Raw genomic sequence first — 23,025 nt, forward strand, 5'->3', positions numbered from 1 at the left:
TTTCATAGTATTACAATGAGTTTTTATTTCACATCATTTTCAGAGCTCAATATGAAGGATTAACCAAATTTATCTCTGACCACACCAAACGTAAACAATTAATTATTTCTTAGCCACAAATTTTAAATGAGTCAAAACAAGCAAAATATAGCTGTATACTATAATTTTCTTCAACAAAATATATGCATAGTAATCTGTCCTGGCTAAAGGTCCCAGATCACCAGTTAACTACAAATAAATGGGGAGTTAATCTCCCATTAATGATAATTAAACCACATTAACGCAAAAAAGCAGGTAAAAAACATACCATGTGATAATAAAAGGATGATCACACACACACACACACACACACACACACACACACACACACACACACACACACACACACACACACGGGTAATGTTAGACCCATAAATAATCTGTTCAGAGAATGGTTAAAGCGAAAGCAACTGGTGCTACTTACAATAAGTCAACTCTGGAAATCTTGACAGCAGCAAGACTGTGGGTGCATGTTCATCCCTTTTTGTCTAGTCTATTTGAAGGAGAACCGATCGCATCAGTTGTTTCTAGACACAGTTGGTTCACGAAAGGAAACGGGAGCGCGCACGCGTCGTGCCCATCACCTCAGCTGTAGGCCATAGCGTGAGTGGTTAACCTCTAATTCAGTATTCACCTGCTTTGCTCGAAGTTGCGAACGCAGTTATTTTTGTCAGTCGTGTTACTTCTCAATTATAAGATCGCCTTTGCATGCATATTGGACCATCCTTATTGTCGAACCCTGCTTTTAAGAATTATTATCTGGGAAAATAATTTTCAACCAGCCAAAGTGGCTAGTGGGAGTGTCTGTTTTACCCGGCACCGCTGAAATCTACCCGCAATTGGCGGGTTGGCAGTTGTTAATGTAAAGCCCTGCATATGAATACTGTTTTTCTAAAGCACAATATAATGTTTTGGATTAGACAATTTATGAAGTGTTTAAATAAATGATTTTTTTATTCGTCTGTTCAAACCACATTAGGTTTATGGAGTGTTTTAGTTAAAAAATTAGTGCATTTTTTCTGTTCTTTTTCATTCTTTTAAAACCTGTTTTTAAACACATTTTAGTCTGTTTTTTTTTCTGTCTTTAATAATTTTTATGCTTTGTTGTTTCTATTTTCTTGTTTCTTTTATGCTTGTTTATAAAACACTTTGAATTACCATTGTATATGAAATATGGTATATAAATAAACTCGCCTTAACTTGGCTACATCCAAAAAAACAGTTGCAGACTACAGATTGGACTTATTGTTATTGCTGCCATTTTATTTAATTTTAAATTTTTTGCCAATTTCCACCCTGGCATGCAATATAATGCATTGTTTGTTAGTTTATTTTTATTATTATTATTTCAATATATAAATTCATGTGAATCAAGTTACTGAAATTGTTACATTTTTAATACATTGTCATGTACATAATGTAGTTTACTCTTTTAATTCTTTTAATTGGTGTCTTCTTGTTCTGGACTTGCACATACGTTTGTCTGATAAAATGTTTATAGTGTTAAAATTAAAAATAATAATATTGGTTTTATGTGAGTTTAGTACAAACAAAATACGTTCAGACATGCAGATAGACATGCAGATAAACAGATAGACATGTAGGGATGGATGGATGGATGGATGGATGGATGGATGGATGGATGGATGGATGGATGGATGGATGGATGGACGGATGGATGGATGGACAGACGGACGGATGGATGGACAGATTTACAGATAGATAGATAGATAGATAGATAGATAGATAGATAGATAGATAGATAGATAGATAGATAGATAGATAGATAGATAGATAGATAGATAGATAGATAGATAGATAGATAGATGGATGGATGGATGGATGGATGGATGGATGGATGCACATTGTGAAAAATGTCATTACAATAAATCTCTGAATTAAAAGCACAGTCAATACATTTTAATTGCTAACATTAGTGCTCAGGCTTTTCCAGGTTAGAGGTTAGCGTTAATGTTAGACTGAGATGGTCTAGAATCAGACCCTCTATTGTGTGTAAGGGTCACATGTTAACCGTCCAGTGCATAATTCCATCACCGCTATAATAGCCTTGCATGCGCTATGCTGGTCGTGCATCATTTAACATTACTTGTTTATTGACTGTTTATGTTGTTGAAAGCAATAACAGACGCATTTGCATTTTAGAAGAGCTGCACTGTTATTAATGTAGCAATTACATGTGAAATGAATGGAGAATCCTAATAGATTTATCTCCTTTCTTTTGCTTCCTGGGATTAACGTAGCCTTTAATTGTATCAGAGTAGAAGCACACACACGCATGCATTGTTTTATTTATTGTTGGAGTGCCTCTGTATTGAGATGCTTTAAATTTAGGATGCTGATACTTACAGTAGGAGCCTTTGAATAAAGGTAGTGATGAATGCTAGAATAAAGGCCTGGATGTTGTTTATTATGCAGATAATCAGTGGGGGAAGGGCAGCGTGCTTCTGTTCTGTAGAATGCTGTGCTACTAATGATGTGCTGCACGGTCTAAAAGATAACGGTTATTATAAAAAGGCCTCTTGTTGTGGGAAGAAGCAGACTGGAGTATCTGGAGAGGAGAAAACTACGTCTTTATGCCTGCCCTAAATTCAGGAGACGTTTGCAAACATTATTTTATTCAGATCTGTACTCAGACATGGAAAGGAATGGCACACAAACAGAAACATTCTGAAATGATTCTAAATACAGCGTCTCACCATTTCTGTGATCACACGTCGTCGGGTTTCATAAATATTGACTAACATCAATGTAGCGTTGGCATGCATATCAAAACTATGTTAATGGTCTAGTCAGCTAAAGCTTATGATAGATGCTCAGGTTCTTTATGCTGACAAAAGCAGTCTTTAGAGATGTCCAGACTGAAACAGGTTGTTTGAAGACATTAAATTACTCATATTCACAAACGTGATGTGTTTGGTGTGTTACTTTTGGTGTTATGGAGTTCCTGGTGTGTTGTGGTATTTACCTTTATCCTTTTTTATACATATGTTCTAACCAATTTATACAGTTGATGTTGATCGTCCAGTTAAACTGATAGATCCCCTGAAATTAATCGTATTTGATTATTCACTCTCCTTAAAATAAAGTAATTCCACACCAATATGCTGTTTTTTAATTAAATAATTCATAATATCACACTATAAAAAAATCAAAAAGTTGAGTTAACTTAAAACTTCAAAGCAACTGGCTGCAAAGTAGTTTTGAGTTTATTAAGCTTCAGTGGTTGAAATTGTGCCAAAAAGTTGACTGGTTTGAGTCAAGTTTACTTAATGCAATAATTTGGTACAACTTCAACCACTGAAGCTTAATAAACTCAAAATATCTTTGCAGTTGATTGCTTTAAAAGTTAACTCAACTTTTTCTTTTCACAGCGCTAAACACTCAAATAAAGAGATCAAAATTAAATCAGTCTCTTCAACTGATTTAAAAAAAAAAAAAATTTACTCTCATTGAAAAAACAGTTCCAAACGTAGTTAAATCTTTTTTTGAGTAAATTCAACTCTGAGCAAAAAAAAATCTACCTAACTTACAATTTTAAATTGAGTTAACAATTTGTAAGATTTTTTACAATGTACATTCAATAACAGCTCCATTCAAGCATCTTCAATGTATAAAAACAAGACAATCACACTACTTCAACTAATAACAATATACGTTAAAAATGAACACCATAAAAAAATAAAATAAAATGAATGGCTAACTACAAGTTTTCTAAACCCAGGCAGTTTTATAATTTTTTTTTTTTTTTATGTGAATAACAACTTGAAATCATTCATTAATAATATAAGCTTCTGCTGCAGCTTTCAAATAAAACACATTGATTTGCTTATGAGACACTTTGAGAACCAATGGTTCTGGTGGAGTTGAATAGTATTTGTATATTATGTTTTACATTGTATTACACCTTAAATTTTGGTCTATTCATCACTCAAAGCTATTTTATGTTTCATGAACTGTTTCTAAAACTCTACATATGTTTCATATTTGTCTTTGTTTTTCTTTTTCTTTCAGACTAATAAAGGGGATGCCTTGGCCAATCGGGTACAAAACACACTCGGAAATTATGATGAAATGAAGGAGCTCCTGACCAGTCATTCCAACCAGAGTCACCTTGTGGGCATTCCTAAGAACTCTGTCCCCCAGACTCCAGTGGAGAAACCTGACCAGCCAGGCTTTTTCCCTAAGGCTCAGCGGAGCCGACCAGCTCCATCTCAACCTGGAAGCCACAGCACCTCCATGCCCCCACCCCCTGCCAACACCATACCAGGTTCAAGCGTCATGCATGGACATAAAGGCAAAAAGTCACGCTCTTCAGACTGGTCCCGAGGGGGTCACAGTTCAAGTGGTGTCCAGACCACACAAGCGGCTAGCCGAGGCAAGCACTCCAGTCATGAGCAGACCTCTAATAGACATGATCAGGACCAAGAGGACTCAAGTCCCAATCCCAATGGACCTACTACTTCGTCACACTCCAGCAGGAAGCAGGCACAGTCTGGCAAAGGTCTAGCCACAGCTGAGCCTGGCCTCGGAAAGTCTCCCGCTGAACAGGACTCATGTTCCCATGGCTCAAGCTCACCACTGGCCTCTACATCCCTGCTTCCCAGTGGCCTCTCAACGCCAACTTTCCCCCAAGGCCTCCACTGCAAGCCTAGCAGCGCTGTGCAGCAGAAACCCACTGCCTATGTCAGGCCCATGGATGGCCAGGACCAGGTCCCCAATGATTCCCCAGAACTCAAACCCCCTGTAGAACTGGTGGAGGGGTACAACAGTGTGCCATTTGGAGGTCTGTTGGATACCAAAAGCAGCACGGCTGGGACCAAGGGCAAAATTCCTAAGCTGACACTGCCACAATCCGGGGAGGTGAGTGTGACCACTTTTTTGCCTTAGTCGAAGGGCAGGCTTCCTGCAGATGTTGTAATCATTTGTTCTCATTTGGATGCAGAGGTAGTTGGACAGGAACAGTTGGCAGATAGGCTTGGCTCTGTTGACTTTCCCCTGGCTTGGTCTGTTTTGCATTGAAACCTGGCAGAACGAGGGCTTGACATAATGGAGTGCTTCATTAATAATCAGCTAATGAACCTCAGACTTTATTGTGTACCTACCTAGTCTGTAAGGAAGTTTTCTTGTTGGTGGGTTTAAAGATCAAGTTCTTTTTAGCCTCAATGTTTTGAGGAAAATTCTAACCTCAGTGATTTGCCTGTGTTCAAGTTGCTGAAGTAAGTTGATATTGGCTCTGCTGTGACATGAAAAACTATTCTAGAGGTAAAACTGTTCAGAAGATCTCTGTGATTGAATAAAATGGAAAAATGTGGTACAGTTTTTAGAAGATTTTATTTACCTGATATATCCAATGGCTAAAATGGTTGACTTTTGAAGGCCGAATAATATTTTAGAGTGAAATAATGCATCTCTTTGTTCAGTAAGTCTTTGTGGGCATTTTCACAAACATGCTCTAATTGTATGTTGTAAAGGCTGAAAAATGCTCTTCTCCATCATCATTGCCTGTGTCTTTAACCAAAGTATATGACCTAATTCTCTTTTCTTTATTTTGTGCTAAGATTTGTACGGATAGGTCTGTAATTACACTGATCCACATGGCTTTACATTTGTATCAATTTCACTTGGGGCTAACATAGATTGAAACAGTATGATCCTGCAAATTCAGCTGTGACTTTCAGTGGAAATAAGTCAGTCAAGATGAGTTCCCTCACAGTCTGTTCAGTATTATAATTAAGAATGTCCTAAGAAATCTCTTTTGTGCATTTTGATATACTTTCTTTCATCGAGTAGCTGTTTAGTGAATTCCGTAAGCCTGCTGCGATGATAAAAGAGTCGTAGATATGACTTTCTCGAGGGCCTAGTACTTATTTAAAGTTGAGCTTGCCAATAATTAGCTTCTCAGTGCCTGATCTATGTGAAAGTTTGCCAACTTGCTGCCCTTTGACCTGGGTTTCATCTGAAAGCCTCCTGAAACACCTCGGAAGAGCTGCCATGTCTTGAAGTTTTAGACACAAACAAATTTCTTCACACCGAAGAGGCCCATGCATTCTGAATTAACCCTCTGGGGGTTAACACAGAGGAGCTTTATCACCGGCAATGTTAACTTTATCCCTTCTGTGGGGCTGACACCTAGAGTAGAGTTCTGTTGACCTCGCTCAGGTCGTGATACATGAGCCACGCTAAAGCCGTTTACAGGCTATCCAGTGCCGTCACTTCCTCTGAATGACTGCTAGCGGAGTATTTGATCCCATGGCATTCTGTAGAGAGAAATGACTGCAGTTGAAAACTCAGCATGGTCCTCTGGGACAGGGAATACCAACCATCATTTAGGATTTAGCCAGTAGGTGGTCTCAGATTAAAGATAATAGATTGTGGCGGGCTAATAGTTCTGTTATTACGCTTCAGGCTCATGTTTGGCTCTATAAAAACCCAGCAGCAACTAATGAATTCCTTTACTTTGAGGTGGTATCTCTCGGAGAGGTAATTTTCCTGCATTACCAGCGCATGATTTGAAAAATAGCCTCGTATCGATGCCTTAAGCTTGTTTGAGCAGTAGGTTGAAATTCCCATCACTCTTACCTACGGGGTTTACTCCACATAAAGCAAACAAACCAAATACGATAAGGTGCAGTAAACAAGAGTGGCATATGATTGAACAGGTTGACTCGCCGCTATCCAACCATGGCAAGGCAGCCAGCTGTTCTACCTCTTTGTTCTGTGGGGATCTCAATGGCCATCAGGCTCCAAATTGCACTATAGCCCATCTTGAAGCATATGGTGCGTTCGCACAGTACAGTTAAGCATGTGGCAAGAGTGAAAACCTGGGGAATTTTAATTGCTCTGAGAGTGCCCTCATACCGGTCAGCTTGCAGGAAAATGGAGATGGATGTTGTTATTGCAAAGAGGGCCAGGCATATAGAGAGAAGACCCCCCGTAGAGTGGGCCCCAGCTGGGTCTACGCCATCTTTTCCCTACCTCTTCCTCTGACAGATGAGTCACTGCCTGAAAGTGAGGGAGAGATGCAAAAGGAAAAAAAATAAATGGGGAAAAAGCAGAGAGTTACAAAAACAGGGCTAGTAGGATTGAAATAGAGAGCGCGTGTAGAGCCGCTCTTTCAAGATGGCTCTCGGGAGAAAAGAAAACATCTTCAAGGACATTGATTTGATTTTTTTCCACCCTGCCTTGCGTAGCTTTAGTTTGTTAAAAGGAGTGGATTCTGTAGAAGCGGCTCTCGTGGGATTCACCTGTACTCTGTTGTGTTGGCTACTTATTATTCCGCAGCTCTTCAGGCTTATTTATCCAGGTTTGGCTGTGGCTGAGGTGTTGAATTGTGTGAAAGCCTTTCCTGATTGTATATCCTCCCAGGTTTTCTTTGTTGTCACATGAGCGGATGGTATTTTATTGTGTTCGGAATTTGGCAGAACGCTCTTAGGTTGCTTACATGTTATTCTTTTTTATTTCTAAAATAGGAAAGACTGTCAGTGGTTACAGTGGATTTCTCATACCATATTTTTTTCTAAGCTGGTCTTTTGTGATGATCAGTGGTGGAACGAGTACTGAAAAATCATACTTAAGTAAAAGTACCATTACTTGCCTAAAACTGAAGTGCAAGTAGAGTAAAAGTATCTGTTGTAAATATTACTCAAAGTACGAGTAAAAAGTAGGCCTTTCAAAAGTAATAGAGTAGTGAGTAGTGAGTATTACACTGTTAACAGCTTATGAATTTACATGTAATTTGTGGATGTGTGTAAACGTAACATTCTGTAGTGTATTTAGTTATTGCCCAGCAGGAACACAATGTCATAAGACGTTGATATTAGGTTAGATTTAGGATGTGACGTCAGGTGACCAAAATTCAACATCTAAGGACATTATTTTGATGTCCAATAATGACGTCAAATAGCGTTGATATTTGGTTGATTTTAGGTGTTAGAAACTGACCAAAGTCCAAAGTCGAGCCAACATCCCAAACCAGTGTCATATTGACGTCAAATATTGACATTTATTCATCAGGTATGGCAACCAAAATCCAACGTCTGATAAACGTCATGGTGGTAATGTCCACACAACGTTAAGCTGTAACATCATTAGACGTTGATGTTTGGTTGAATGTTGGACATTGCCAGCCCTACATTGGGTTCTGACGTCAACCCGATTTTCATTTCAAACAAAATGCAACGTCCCCACGACGTTGGGGTACAACATCAAGCTGACTTCATGTTGAAGTCTCGTGCAAGGACATTTAGGTCATCATACAGCAAACAGTCATCATCTTCTCATCAGTGATATGCATCTTAAGTTTCTGGGACAATACGTGTAAACATTTTGGACATCTTCTTGGACACTTTTAATGCTTCCAAACAGTTTGCTGCAATTATAAATCACCCATGTCTTGATGTAGTTCATTAGGATGTGATTTACCTTCAATGTGTGATTTGATTGGACAGGAATCACAGTACTGATTTTTTTAATCCCCATAGAGAAGAAAAAATAAAGTAGTGACTGCAAGTTGAAGGAAAGTAGAGGAGTAAAAGTACCGATTCAGCACTAAAAATGTACTCAAGGGAAAGTAAAAGTGCACATTTTCAAAACTCCTTAGTAAATTACAATTGCTCGTTAAAAAAACAGATCTTGTTAACAGATCTAACATAAAAGCACCATAACGGAGTACAGAGCTGTAAAATAATGAGCATTTACTTACAGTTGATGTTAGAATTATTAGCCCCCCATTGAATTTATTTTCTTTTTTTAAGTATATCCCAAATGATGTTAAAAAGAGCAAGGAAATTTTCACAGTATGTCTGATAATATTTTTTATTCTGGAAAAATTCTTATTTGTTTTATTTCGGCTAGAATAAAAGCAGTTAAAAATTTTTTTAAAAACATTTTAAGGTCAAAATGATTAAACTATATATTTTTTTCCATAAAGAACAACCATCATTATACAGAACAAACCATCATTATACAATAACTTGCTTAATTACCCTAATCTGCCTAGTTAACCCAATTAACCTAGTTAAGCCTTTAAATGTCACTTTAAGCTGTATAGAAGTGTCTTGAAAAATATCTAGTCAAATATTATTTACGGTAATCATGGCAAAGATAAAATAAATCAGTTATTATAGATAAGTTATTAAAACTATTATGTTTAGAAATGTGTTGAAAAAATCTTCTCTTCGTTAAACAGAAATTTAGGAAAAAAATAAAAGGGGGGCTAATAATTCAGGGGCCTAATAATTCTGACTTTAACTGTACATACATTGAACAATTGGTCATTGTTTTGTTATTTAAAACATGACTTCCATATGTCTTTCACTGCAAAATGCAAATTATGTAAAATGTTAAATAATCACTTAAATGAACCATTAGCCAATATACCAAAATGAGTGTTCTCAGTGCTAATTGTCATAATAGCTTTGTAGTGGCTTTTTAACATAATTGTACTATATTCAGACGGCCACACACCTCCGCTGCTAGAAGAGTAACTCCTAAAACTGCCATCTTTTGAGTTGTAGAGCAGAAGCTTGTTCCCCTTGATAGGCATGAAATGTTCCCCTGTGCCACCCCACCACAAAATATTTTGACAGGTTGAGCGCTCAGCAGAGTGATAAGACTGTGCTAAATGGCTTTGGAAGCATTCTGTTATCGCCTAGTGTATTGATTAGAGTCTAGCGTTGTGCTGGTTGCTGTGAAAGAGCGACTCATTTTTTTTTTTATTGGTCAGAGTATGAGACATCGACAGACAGATAAGACTATTGATCCATCTAAAAACAGTTATTGCACCAAGTATTACCCAGTCTTTATGTGACTAATAGCTTTATCACTAGCTCCTTGAAGCGCATATTTGACAAGACAATAATGTCTGTGAAGATATTCTCCATCTGCACGCTGGGCTATTTAAAATGCTGCATCAAACATGCTGAGAGATTACGCTTATAGTTTTGCTTGTCTGGTTTTGTCATTTTAGATGTTATTAGAGGCCTGGCATTGAGGATTTCTTGGCACCTGCTGTATCTGTTCTTGTTTTTATGTTTGCTTTCTTGTTCTGCTTCTACACTTGAGACATTGGCAGCCCATAAGACCGAGACATTGGCAGCCCATAGAACCATATTGTAAAAGTTGTGAAACCTGGAACACAGATTAAGAATAGTTTGAAATTTCTCAAATGAAATCTCTCTTGCTCCACCAACGGTCTAAAATTGCACTTACGAAGTTTGAAAATGTAAGGATTAAAGCATACAGTAGGATTTTTTCATCAGTTTTTTTTTATTTTTTTATTCCATATGAAAAAAAAAGTTAAGTTCATCAAGCAAATTATTCTTGAGAAATGTGCAAGCACATTTCACAAAGATCTTGCCAAAATGGACACAAGGGTATTTCTCCACAATGCGACATTGTAATCTCTCTTTGAATGCATCTGCTCTTATGTGGACCAAAATGCTGGACACACCAAAAACACAACACTCCGGTACAAAATGTATAGAAAATGATAGTCACATTCAAATTCAAATATCAGTTGTGATATAATCATACAGTGATCATGATTCAATAAGTTTGAGCAGCTCCAGGATGACATGTTCTAGTTTTTGTAATTGCCTCTTGCATTCCTTAATGAAAGTGTTCTTTATTTTGTTATTTTGTCAGTTACAGTGTTACAAGTTAACAGTTACAATCTAACTGGTCATAGCCTAAATGGAGCAAGAATAAAAGATAAAAACATATTTCTTGAAATATTTGCTTTTTTCTCCCAAAATTTATTGGAATTGAAAGGAAGATTCAATAAGCAGAATCTGAATTGCACAAATTTACCCTAGACTAGTGTCATTTGCTTTGTTTTGTCACTTCAGTTTTTGTTCTCCCATAGCTGAACAGCCATTCGAAGCGCTGTTTTCACCAATGGTCAGCATCAACGACTTGACACTGCCCAATTGCTAACCATCAGCATTGTGTGCCCCAGCCTTAAATTTGTAAAGGTGTTCTTTATTTGTGAATACTCAGAATAATAAAACATTATTCCTTTGTAAAATAAGTAAAACAGATTTTTTTTTGTTTGTTTGTTTTTTTACAGTGAGAAAGTCTTTCTTCTTTGCATAAGCATGCTTTTCTTTTGTTTGTCTGACAAATGTAAAATCTATAACCTAAATCCAACATGGGTTCTGAAATGTAGCCCTATATACATTTCTGGAGATTGCGAATTATGTAGCCAGAGTAACGTATGGCTGCATTTCACCTTTAAAACAAACGCTTCAGGGCGGTATGACGCCGTTCCTTTTCTTGTTTACCAGCTGATCGCTTACCTTTGTATGGACAACTTTTATGATGTTACCAGTTTTTCCAGTAGCTCAACGTGTGAGTCAGTCAGTGCTTTTAAAAACACTGTTAGTTAAGTTGACAGCAGCCTCTTGTGGACTTATGTAAGTACAGCAGTCACGAATGTCACTCACGAGAAAAATTTGAGATCTGAAAAAGCGGCCTCTGGTGGATTCGTGAAAACAAAAACTGCAAAAAAAACGTAGCTCCTGGGACGTATTTTTCTCTCTCCAGAAATGTATATAGGGGCACATAATCAGAATGAGCCTGGGTTGCCTAAATCAGACCTCGGCATTTTATGCCCACATGCGGCCCACTGGACATCTTTAAAGTATTTAGTTAATTTAAATTTAGCTACAAAAGGGCCATGCAATGTGCAGGTCTAATACAGCAAGTCAATGAAAGGGAACGTTCACATATTGTGTCTTTTGAGCATTCAAGTTCATTATTTCAAATTCGAATTGAATTATTCTCAAAATCTTACCCTTTCAAAGTAACACAAGCTCACCTTAAGTCATTTGACAAGAAACAACCTGGCAACTTCACACTTTATATTGAATATGCACAGTAATAACAGCAGACTTAACAAATCTTGTATTAGTCAGGGCCTCTAAAACCACCTCAGTGTCTAAAGTGGCCTGTTAGGAACATGAATTGCCCACCGCTGGCTTAAATGGTCAGATCACTTTTCAGTCAAACTTGCAGCTATATATTTATTATATGTTTAATATAAATATTACAGTGGTAAAGTAAATTATCTTTTGTGATTACAGTAAAAATCATATAATACTGTAATTATATTGATACGCAATTAAACATAATAATGATAATATCAGCTAAATTTCAGATTTTGTACTATCCACAGGTCGCTGTGCCATTTTTGGCCTCTCTGACACTGAGAATTATGTTCTGTTCAAAAAGTATTTCTGGTCTGTTCTCAGACTATATATAGCAGTACCTGAAAGCAATCTCAGTGGGCAGCAGAGGTGAATGATGTCATGGCGTGGAGGGCTGGAGTCTGGCAGAGGAGTTCTCATCAAGCCGCAGTCTCCCTTCTGATTGCTCTTTGTGATCAGATATAATGGAGAAGCCGACATCTGCTGCATATCAATGCATTCCCTGTGTTTCCCCGGCCCTGTTGATCCCAGATCAGAGCAGAGAGATTGCACGATCACCGAAAGATCACAGGAGAATCTCAGCTGGTGCTGATGTAGCTCTTTACATTAGCAGTTAGTTTCCAAATCCTATGCCATCCTCTGAAGTTAAAAGTAAGGATGTGCCAAATTGCATAATAATTTCCAGAACTCCTCCTCAGCCATTGGTTGAACAAACAGTTGAGCCAGGGTTACCAGGTCAGGTACATTACAACTAAAAAGTGGTATGTTTTGATACTTACTTACTTTCTTACAGGGCCATTTATATCGAAGTTGATATTTAGCCGCACCATATTGGTATTTCGTAACATCTAGTTTTTACCCACTGCGCCACTGTGTCGCCCGGCATGTTTTGATATAGGGCTACAGTCTATATAATAATCAAAATAAATTTAAAAGCTTATTAATATATTTAATATATTACTTATATATGGCTTTCATCAAACATAGAGTAGGTTGTGATTTAATGAATGAAATAAAAACATTAAAGATTCTGAGAGAAGCACGCACAGTGAAATTACACGCTTGATACCATGAGCTGGAACAGTATAAATGAAAACAAGCTTTCACTTTGAAACCAGCAGTGTGTTTTAATATTATTTGCTTTCAGCCTGACAAAATAAAAGCTTGATGGGTTACTGTTAAGAAAAATCTAAAATCATCTACTTCTAGAAGAATTAAGATTAACTGTAAATGTATATACATTACTTTTTTGTTTTTCAGTATAACACTGTAACGTTATTCAATATGACAAAAGTGTAGAATTTACTTTAAATACATTTACTCTTTTACATTCCTAAAATAATTACAAATACTTTTAATAGCATTGAAATTTAAACCAAACTGAACTGAACTAAACTTCAGCTCTGAAATCTGGACATTACTAGAAATTCAATGTTAATCTGCTTTGACACAATTTACATAGTAAAAAGTGCAATGTAAATAAACATGAATTCAATTGGATTGAAACATATATTTGATTTATTAGTAAAATGTGACCACAAAACCAGTCTTAAGGGTATTTTTGTTTTTGGAAATTAGGATGTATACATCGTCTGAAAGCTGGAAAAAAAAAAAAAAGCTTTCCATTGATGTAACTGTGTTACGATAGGATAATTTTATAAAACTAGATAAAACGAGATAAAACTATTTAAAAAATTTGAAATCTGAGGTTTTAGAAAAATTGTAATATTGAGAAAAAAAAACATTTAAAGTTGTTCCAATTAAGTTCTGAGCAATGCATATTACTAAATAAAAATTAACATTTGATATATTTAGAGAAATAAATTGAGTATAAAAGAGTATCTTTAAGCTGACATTGTGGCTTTTGCATCTTCTCACTAGTCACAGAATACTTTTGTCTTGGACCTCCCCACAACCCCCCTCTATTTTATGGTGCCTGAAAGATTTGGTTTTCTTTTTAAAACTTAACATTTAATTAATTTAAAATGAAATACAATGTCAGAGTTTGGGTAGAACAGTTATATGGAAAAATGGCAACAATTTACTGCATTCTTTAATGACTTTAAAAACCTCAGATGTGTATTGAGTGAAGGTATATGTGTATGTACTGTATGTATATGGTTTTTCTTTCTGTATTTGTATTTGTTTTATTTAGTAATATTATTATTTATAATTTTTAATTTAATGTTATTTATATTTTTCAGATGTTGATTGTTTTGTTTGTGGGTTGTTGTGAAATGTAAAATGCCATTTGCAGGAATAAAACTTCCATGACAAAAAAAACAAAACAAAAGATGATCTTTACATAACAATCATATAATTTTTGGACAAATTGATAATATATTTTTAAATCTATATATTTGACTCTTTTTTTATTTTTTTTTTTTATTGTTTTTCTTTTCTGTGCAGACCTACACTACAAAATCGTTATTCTGACTCAGGGATTATTATTTTTTCCAAAAAGCTATTCAGTCTTTTTTTCCCCCTTTTAATATATCTGGTGAAGAAAATGCTGTAATATTGCAGCATATTGTAGAATCTTTCTTTCCCCCAGTAAATAGCGCAGTCCCATTTTTAAAAGTACAACCATGTAAACACATTTCAGGGGAAAGAGTCTAAAATAGCTTACATGAAAGATTTTACCACTGAATAACATGAAACACTTAATATTGTTGGTAGTGTTAATAGTGTTAACACTTAACAGTGTTAATATTACATACACTTTAGCTGTCATGTCACAAAAGAAAGAAAAAGCTCAACTTTGATAAAACAAAATAAAACAATATAGTCTACAAACACAAGCTGACGGCTAATGTTTCACAAAAAAATGTATTTGATTAATTGAGATCCAACTTGTTCAAAATAAATTGAACATTTAAAGTTTATTCCTCCACTGATGCCCGGATGTAGGTTTAAGCATGATGTTCTGCAGTGACATATAAAAGACAGTGACTGGAGCTCTACCCAGCCAGACCGGGTTATTAAAACAGTGCTTGGCGTAACAGGCAGAGAAGTCTTTATCGCGCATGGAGCCCGGCTCCATCTCACAGGACAGGAAGTCATTTCCAGGAACATTTGATTACACCAGGCTGCCAAGACTCACAAAGCAAGACGCCACTTCCCCACAGAAAGCATCCTCACCCACACTGACTCATCTAGTGCTGGATCTGGCGCTGTGGTGTGTTATAATGATTAATGGCTGTGCAATCATCTGCAAACATATTTCTTGAAATGTATATTTTAGAAGCGAGGATATATGTTTGAAATGAGATGCATATGAGCTGCTCACTCTAAATATATATATGTAGTGCACTCTCTGTTACAGATCTGCTTTCTGAATTTATAGTTCTTGACATTTAATCTAGGTTACATGGTCTTGTTTTTAGATTTGTGTAGTATGTATTGAACTCATTACAAATGTTAATTTGAAATCTTATTTTATATGATACATTATATGTATGAACAAGCATGTGATCTAGAATCACAGGTGATCCATTTCCTTTCACATTCCTTTCATCATACACATTTTATTTATTTTCTCCATAGCTATTATGTATTACTTGGAAGTGCAAATATTTGAAAATCATTGACAAATGTTGATTTAAGGATTTGCTTGTAAACTCTTCACAGCATATTTCCATAGATTTATCTGCATATCATTATGTATAATGTACTGTTAGTGAGATTAGAGCTGCTGGATTTACAACGTGTCAATTTATCAATTTTCTTTAGAAATACATTAAAGTTGCTGCAAATTGTTTCCACTTCCTTTTCTTCTTCTACTCTTTTTTCCTTCCTTTTCTTTTTTTCCTCCCCTTTTCTAATTTTCTAATCTTCTATTTCTTCTCTTTCCTTTTTCTACTTATTATTATTATTATTATTATTATTATTATTATTATTATTGTTATTATTATTATTATTATTATCATTATCATTATTAATATTATTTGTTCTCTTCCTGAACTCCCAACCCCCCCTCACCTTCTCACTATCATCATCAATATTATTACTTCTACTTTTGTCATCATTATTATTAGTACTGTCCTGACTTGTCCTGTTATCTCCTCATTTTCATTATTACAAGTATTTCTACCATTGTCATTATTCAGGTTGCTGTAGTAGTAGTAGTAGTCATAGTAGTAGAAGTAGTAGTAGTAGTAGTGGTTAAAGTTGTATTTTGGGTTTTTGAAGTAGTAGTTGAAGTAGTAGATGTCGTTGGTATAGTGGTATCAGAAGTAGTGGATGTGTAGTAGTAGTAGTCGTTGTCTGTGTAGTAGTATCAGAAGCAGTAGACGTTGTTGATGTAGATGTTGTAGTAGCAGTCATTCCTGTAGTAGTATCAGTAGTAGATGTAGTAGTAGTATCAGTGGTAGTAGTCGTTGTAATAGGTTCAGTCAGGGGCGTTGCTAGACATAAAGCTCTACTGGGGCACGTGCCCCCATTCCCCACCAACCCCCCCCTCCCCTCCCCTCCAAAAATAAATAAATAAATATAATAATAATAATAATATATATATATATATATATATATATATATATATATATATATCAGTATATTAGGAATATCAGTATATTAGGAATATCAGTATATTAGGAATATCAGTATATTAATATAGGCTTTGCTAAAAGGCTGGTCAAATGTCTTTTTTTTACAGAAGCTAACAGACGCGCAAGCTGCGACCACGATGATGAGTCAACAATCGCATATATTTTTACTTATTTAAAGTAGGCTATAGGCTATAGCATATAATAATTTTGTGTAAAGAAGTTTATAAAAAATGTAGCCAATATGTCACAGGGGTTTGTGTAGCAGCAATTACAGTGGAGCATTATCCTTTTTTCCCGTGGAGCGAAACAAACACTGCACAGTTGTGTAGCGGATGGAGACGCACAAAAATATACAATTCATATATTGTTTTACAATTAACGCATTTCGTTTTGTACAATTTGTATCTTAGTTTTTGTCGGTCGGTTATGTACAAAATAAACAATAATAACTAATAAACTTTGAGGTGAAGCGATGTGCCTCAGGGCCTATCTACCTACAACCTTAACGTCCCTGCTATGTAGCGCATATATAGCCTATATTGTAACCCTTTCAATAGATAGACCTCATCAAGACATATTAAGCATGGACATTTAAAGGATAAGTTATGCTTTGCGCTGTGAGATGCGTCCATGACTTTACACATAAGTAATAATCAAGTGTGCGCAGGTTATGTACCTTATGGAGTCACTCTCTTAATATTGGATATTTAAGAAGCAGAAAACGCTGTTATGAAACAAACTCTCTTATATCTGCTGGTGCTGCTATTAATATGCAGATCTCGGTTATGCTGGTGCAGCCGTTAATACACGGTTCAGGTAATCAATAAGCCAGCTCGCCTACATGATGTTTAATTAAGGGTGGGTCGCAGGTGGATAAGTTCAATCATTGGTTATGCAGACCACTTTGCCTAAATTATCAAAAAGTTCAAACGCTTTGATTAAACTAAAGCGAAACTGACCGACCAATGGATGTTTGTCATAAAGAGTGATAAAATAGGCTGCTCTTTTAATTTTGATCATACAGTTAACAAAGATTCAATATTGGAAACGGAATATTTCACTTTTATTTTATTTATATAACGATTGTATTTAACAGACCAGTTTGTGTTTTGGCCGCGGCATATAGCGGACCCTGAGGCACATCGCTTCACTTCAGTTTATTAGTTATTCTTGTTTATTTTGTAAATAACTGACCCACAAAAACTAAGATACAAATTATACAAAACAAAATTCGTTCAAAGAATATTTTTCTTCCGACAAAAATATCTATAATTAATATATATTTTTGTGCGTCCCCATCCACTACACAACTGTGCAGTTTTTGTTTCGCTCCACGGGAAAAAATGATTGAATTAATGCTCCCGTAATTGCTGCTACACAAACCCCTTTGATATATTAGCTACATATTTTTATAATTGTCTTTACACAAAATTATTATATGCTAAAGCCTATAGCCTACTTTAAGTCAAAATATATGCGATTGTTGACTCATCACCGTGGTCGCAGCATGCGCGTCTGTTAGCTTCTGTAAAAAAAAGACATTTGACCAGCCTTTTAGCAAAGCCTATATTAATATACTGATATTCCTGTGCCAGTTTGACACTGTAAATTAAACTGAGGAGAGTTTAACTACTTCACAACACTCCGTCACCTGAACTCAGCGTGAGGGCGAAGGAGAAAAGTGCAGCGCTGAGGTAAAATCATATTCTCAAGTCATAATCTTTAAAATAATTATAAATTCTAAATAAAAGTATTCTTATTATTATACATTATTTTTATATACATATTATTATTCTTATATACATATTATTATTATTCTAAATAATCTTAACTGTAACTGGAAAACAATGTTAAGACAACTGGAGTGATGCTAAGATCATTTAAGAAATTACTTTTGCATAAATATTAATTTCATTTGAATGAAATTCTTTTGACAATTCAATAAAATACAAAAAAAAAAAGAAAAAAGAAAAAAAAAGATGTGTTATAGGATTATCTGTTGTAGACTTGACACATGGCAGATAATTAGGTTTGTTAAGTCTTACCTCCCTGACTCCTCATCCCTCCTTTTTGCTTCAAACAAAAAAATCTATCAGGAGGCATGCTTAGTAAGATCACCGTCATATTGTTTAGACTTTAGTTTTGTCCACTTGCAAAACAAAACAAAGCAGTTATGCTGGTTTTACAACGAATGAGCGGCGCGTAGCAGGTAGCCGTCTTTTTTGGCGCGCATGTTTACTACCGGGACTCTCAGAGCAGCGCGTGCAAGAGGCGCGCCTGTTCTTTGCGCTCAAGCGGAGATGCGTCAGTTTGCTTTTTGATTAAACACATTACTTTTACCAGCGTTGGTTCGGTTGCACTTAGAGAATAACGTCTTTATTTCAGAATTACCACTCTTAATAAATACACTTGCATATGAAGTAAATCATATCTCAATGCATTTACTGGGGCACTGGAGAGTTTTACTGGGGCACGTGCCCCAGTGAATTGGGTCTAGCGATGCCCCTGGGTTCAGTAGTAGTACACATTGTAGGAGTAGTAGTGGTGGTGGCTGTAGTAGCAGTTGTAATAGTTGCAGCATTAGAAACTCTCTGTAGTAGTAGTAGTAGTTGGTGTAGTATTTGGGATTTATTTTTATTATTTTTATTATTGTAGTGGTTGTTGTTAATGATTATTACTTTTGTCCTTTCTTGCTTGTTTACTGTCATTATTACTATCAATATATCACTTGCATTGTTGTCACTCCTTATATAAGTTACTTGCTTCATTTAGTGACTGTTATTGTTCCTTTTGTATGTACTCTGACCTGTTTACCATGTTACCTTTACATGCACACACACGCACACACACACACACACACACACACACACACACACACACACACACACACACACACACACACACACACACACACACACACACACACACACACACACAAACACACACACACACACACACACAAACACACACACCTGCCGGTACTTGATTGTATTGTTGTTGTTTTTTGTATTTTTGTTATTGTTTCATTTTCTTTGTATTTGCATTATCTCAAATTGTGTACCTTTTGTATATTCTAATAAAATAAAAAATAAAAAAAATAATAAAAAAAAAGAAATACATGAAAGTAAGTGACTGTTTAACTGTTAGAAGAATAGAGTAAATGTTCTGCTAATCTAAACATGGGGCTCTATTTAAACAAATCTAGGTACAAAGTCTAAAGCTCATGGTGAAACTTAATTAGTTATGGTTGTGTTTTGAGCATAACGTGCATTAAATTAATCAGAGACTCATCTCCCATTCCCTTTAAGAGTCAGTTGTGTCACGTCATGGAGCATTTTCTTTTTACTTAATGGACTTTGTGAGTGGAAAAACTGAACGCTTCACTAGCGAGAAAATAGTTTAACAAACCATCTGCGCGAGTATAAAGAATGAGCCTCCTCCATTCAGCCTCTTTACTTTCTCTTTACTTTTACTCTTTACTCCTTTACTCTCGTGGATAAAGAAACGGTACACACTCCACTGAAGACATCCATTAGTCTACATAATTAATTTTGTTTGTTAAGCGCAAAGATTTGTTTCAAAACTATTTCTAAATTCAGTTCTAATTTCCAGCAAATGAATAAATGAACAATAATAATGGAGTGTGGTCAAAAACAGAGTTATTTCCAAACCCATGTTATGCCCTATTATGTGATGCATACGTCTCCAAAACCTAACAAATGTAAAAATCGAAACTTGTTTTTATTAAAACAAATATAAATATGCATATAATAAATAATACTGCTAATAATTATAGCATTATACAAATGCAAATTGTTATGAATAAACTGAAAAAAAAAACCATGGCGGTAGTGTTTTGTTTATATCTATGTAGTAAATAATAATTTTTGTAACATTTTAATCCTTTATTTATTTATTTTTTTTTTGATATGTAAAGATACTGTATTTGTGTATTGCTGTACATCCTGTGTGTATTAAGAATTTGAATCTGCATAGGCGCATAACTAACGTGCTCTGTGCTGGACTTTAGACCAGCTTTTACTTGGTCAATGGCACAGTCTATTTTCAAAATAGCAACGCGCCAACAATGCGCCTTAACACACCTCCTTTATAGACCAGCACACCCACAAAATCCACAAAGTGGCGCAAATGGATTAGCTATTTAAACAATGTGGCGAAAAATGTCAAAATTAAGGTTGTGCTTGTCTGAAAATTGCAACACACTGCGCAAAACATGTCTTGCGCCTTCTTGCTCAATGCAGTCTATCACGGAAAGCAGATTTGAATATAGCAGCTGATTACATGACACACTGAACATTCAAACATTTACACTGGTGTGATTGTACACTCCAGGGACCAGTCTGCTAATCTAGTCAGATAGTACGTGTCAAATGGTTTATTGATGCTATATGCTTTTGCTGAAGCCATCTGCTCACATTAATTCACTTATTTAACCATTTTTTTTTTTGTGGAAAAAAATAATTACCCACATGCTGTACAGAAAATTCCACAGATCAGAGATCAGTGACCAAATAATGCTCATCTTACAGATTTACCTGTTTCCATGAAGCACAGTGAATAAAATACTTAAATATTAAGAAATTCTACAATTTTTGTTTCATTGTACTTTGCAATTCCATTTACTATTTTGGGTCTGTTTTTAAGAGTGTTTTGGTTTCAATCTAAGTTTGTAGGGCTGTGATTTACCTTGTAGTTGGTTGTTTTGGTTCTTGGAACATTTTAATTAAACTTTTTTATTCCTATGCGGAAAAAATGAATGGATTATACAAGGCTGTTAAAAAAGAGCGTATATAATTAACTCTTTTACCTAAAACACCCATACTACTGGCTGCCCTGCTGAAAAAAAAACTCTTAAATCAGTTTAGGCTGGTTGGTTAGTTTTAGCTGGTCGACCAGCCTTGATTTAGAGCGGTTTTGGCCATTCCAGGCTGGTCTTAGCTGGTCAAGTTGGAGGATGACCGGCTAAAACCAACTTGACCAGCCTAGCCAGGCTGGTAGCCCAGCCAAAACCAGCTATGTCCAGCTTAAACCAGCCTAGTTAAGCCTAAACCAGGCTGATCATTTTCCAGTCTGACCAGCTAAAACCAGCCAACCATCTTAGGCTAATTTAATCTGTTTTTTCAGCAGGATGTATACACCTTTTTAGACATCGATCCACAGTCTGCCAATCACATACTCCAGATCCTCTCCTCTTGTTCAGCTCCTTCAACAGTGAGCACATCCATGCTGGTTCCACTTATCCAATTTTATAAAGCTCATTTGAATATTTACGTGTTGAGGAGTTATGCTAGCCTGTCCTAAACAAAACCCTTCCCCATCCAGAGAAGCTAATGAGCTAAAACGAGTGAAGAGACAGCCATCTTTCAGCTGGGCACTAGTGTGGAAACAAGCATGCTAGTCTGTGCTTTGATTAGCTGCAGAAGCTAACCTGTGCACAGGTCTGAATGAAGTAAAAGGATTGTAGATGGGTTTCTATCACCCTGTGTTAATGTACATTTTGAACTGTCGCATAATGAGGTGAGTGATGGAAATGGAAAATAAAATCTCTTAATTCACAGAAAGGATTTTTTTTTTTTTACGGTCACTTGAGCTGGTATTCGATTTGTGTGAAAAAAAAATTATGGGATTATTGTGTGATGCACAGGACATTACAGCCATTATGCTTGTCTCCATTTATGCTTATACTAGGTTACCTAACATCTTGATGGAAATTCACCTATTTATATTTTAGATTTTCTTTTTCTGTTTTGCGAATTTTGAAAAAGACTCGCTTCATGCTAGGATGAAACTCTAGCTTTGTGGTTCTTTTTTGGTCAATTGAATCTCAGCACATGCTTCCTAAAGTGTTGACTGACTGAGAATGATGTACAGTTTACTTTATCACCTAAGTTTATTCTGACAAATATTTGGATGTTTATGCAGTCACTGGCCACTTTATTAGGTAAACCTGACTAGTACCCGGTTGGACCTTCTTTTGCCTTCAGAACTGCCTTAATCCTTCGTGGCATAGGTTCAACATGGTAGTGGAAATATTCCTCAGAGGTTTTGGTCCATGTTGACATGATAGCATCACACAGTTGCTGCAGATTTGTCGGCTGCACATCCATGATGCAAATCTCCCATTCCACCATATCTTAAAGGTGCTCTATTGGATTGAGATCTGGTGACTGTGGAGACTATTTGAATACAGTGAAATCATTGTCATGTTCAAGAAACCAGTCTGAGATGATTCGCGCTTTATGACAGGAGTGACATCAGGTGTGGTCTTCTGCTGCTGTAGCCCATCCGCCTCAAGGTTGGATGTGTTGTGCATTCAGAGATGCTCTTCTGCATACCTCAGTTGTAACAAGTGGTTATTTGAGTTACTGTTGCCTTTTTATTAGTTTGAACCAGTCTGGCCATTCTCTTCTGACCTCTGTCATCAACAAGGCACTTGCACCCACAGAACTGCCGCTCACTGGATATATTTT

At 36.0% G+C, this 23,025-nt stretch overlaps 1 protein-coding gene across 1 annotated transcript in view; it reads left to right on the forward strand.

Moving 5' to 3' along the window:
• Positions 1-23,025, forward strand: part of aff2 (AF4/FMR2 family, member 2) — a 410,790-nt gene that overhangs the window by 134,678 nt on the left and 253,087 nt on the right. The window contains exon 3 of the mRNA XM_056471754.1: positions 4,072-4,920. Coding sequence (XP_056327729.1) covers positions 4,072-4,920 — 849 coding nt within the window. The remainder of the gene's footprint in view (positions 1-4,071; positions 4,921-23,025) is intronic.

Source organism: Danio aesculapii, chromosome 14 (genome assembly GCF_903798145.1).
Source record: "Danio aesculapii chromosome 14, fDanAes4.1, whole genome shotgun sequence".
NCBI classification, from domain to species: Eukaryota; Metazoa; Chordata; class Actinopteri; order Cypriniformes; family Danionidae; genus Danio; species Danio aesculapii.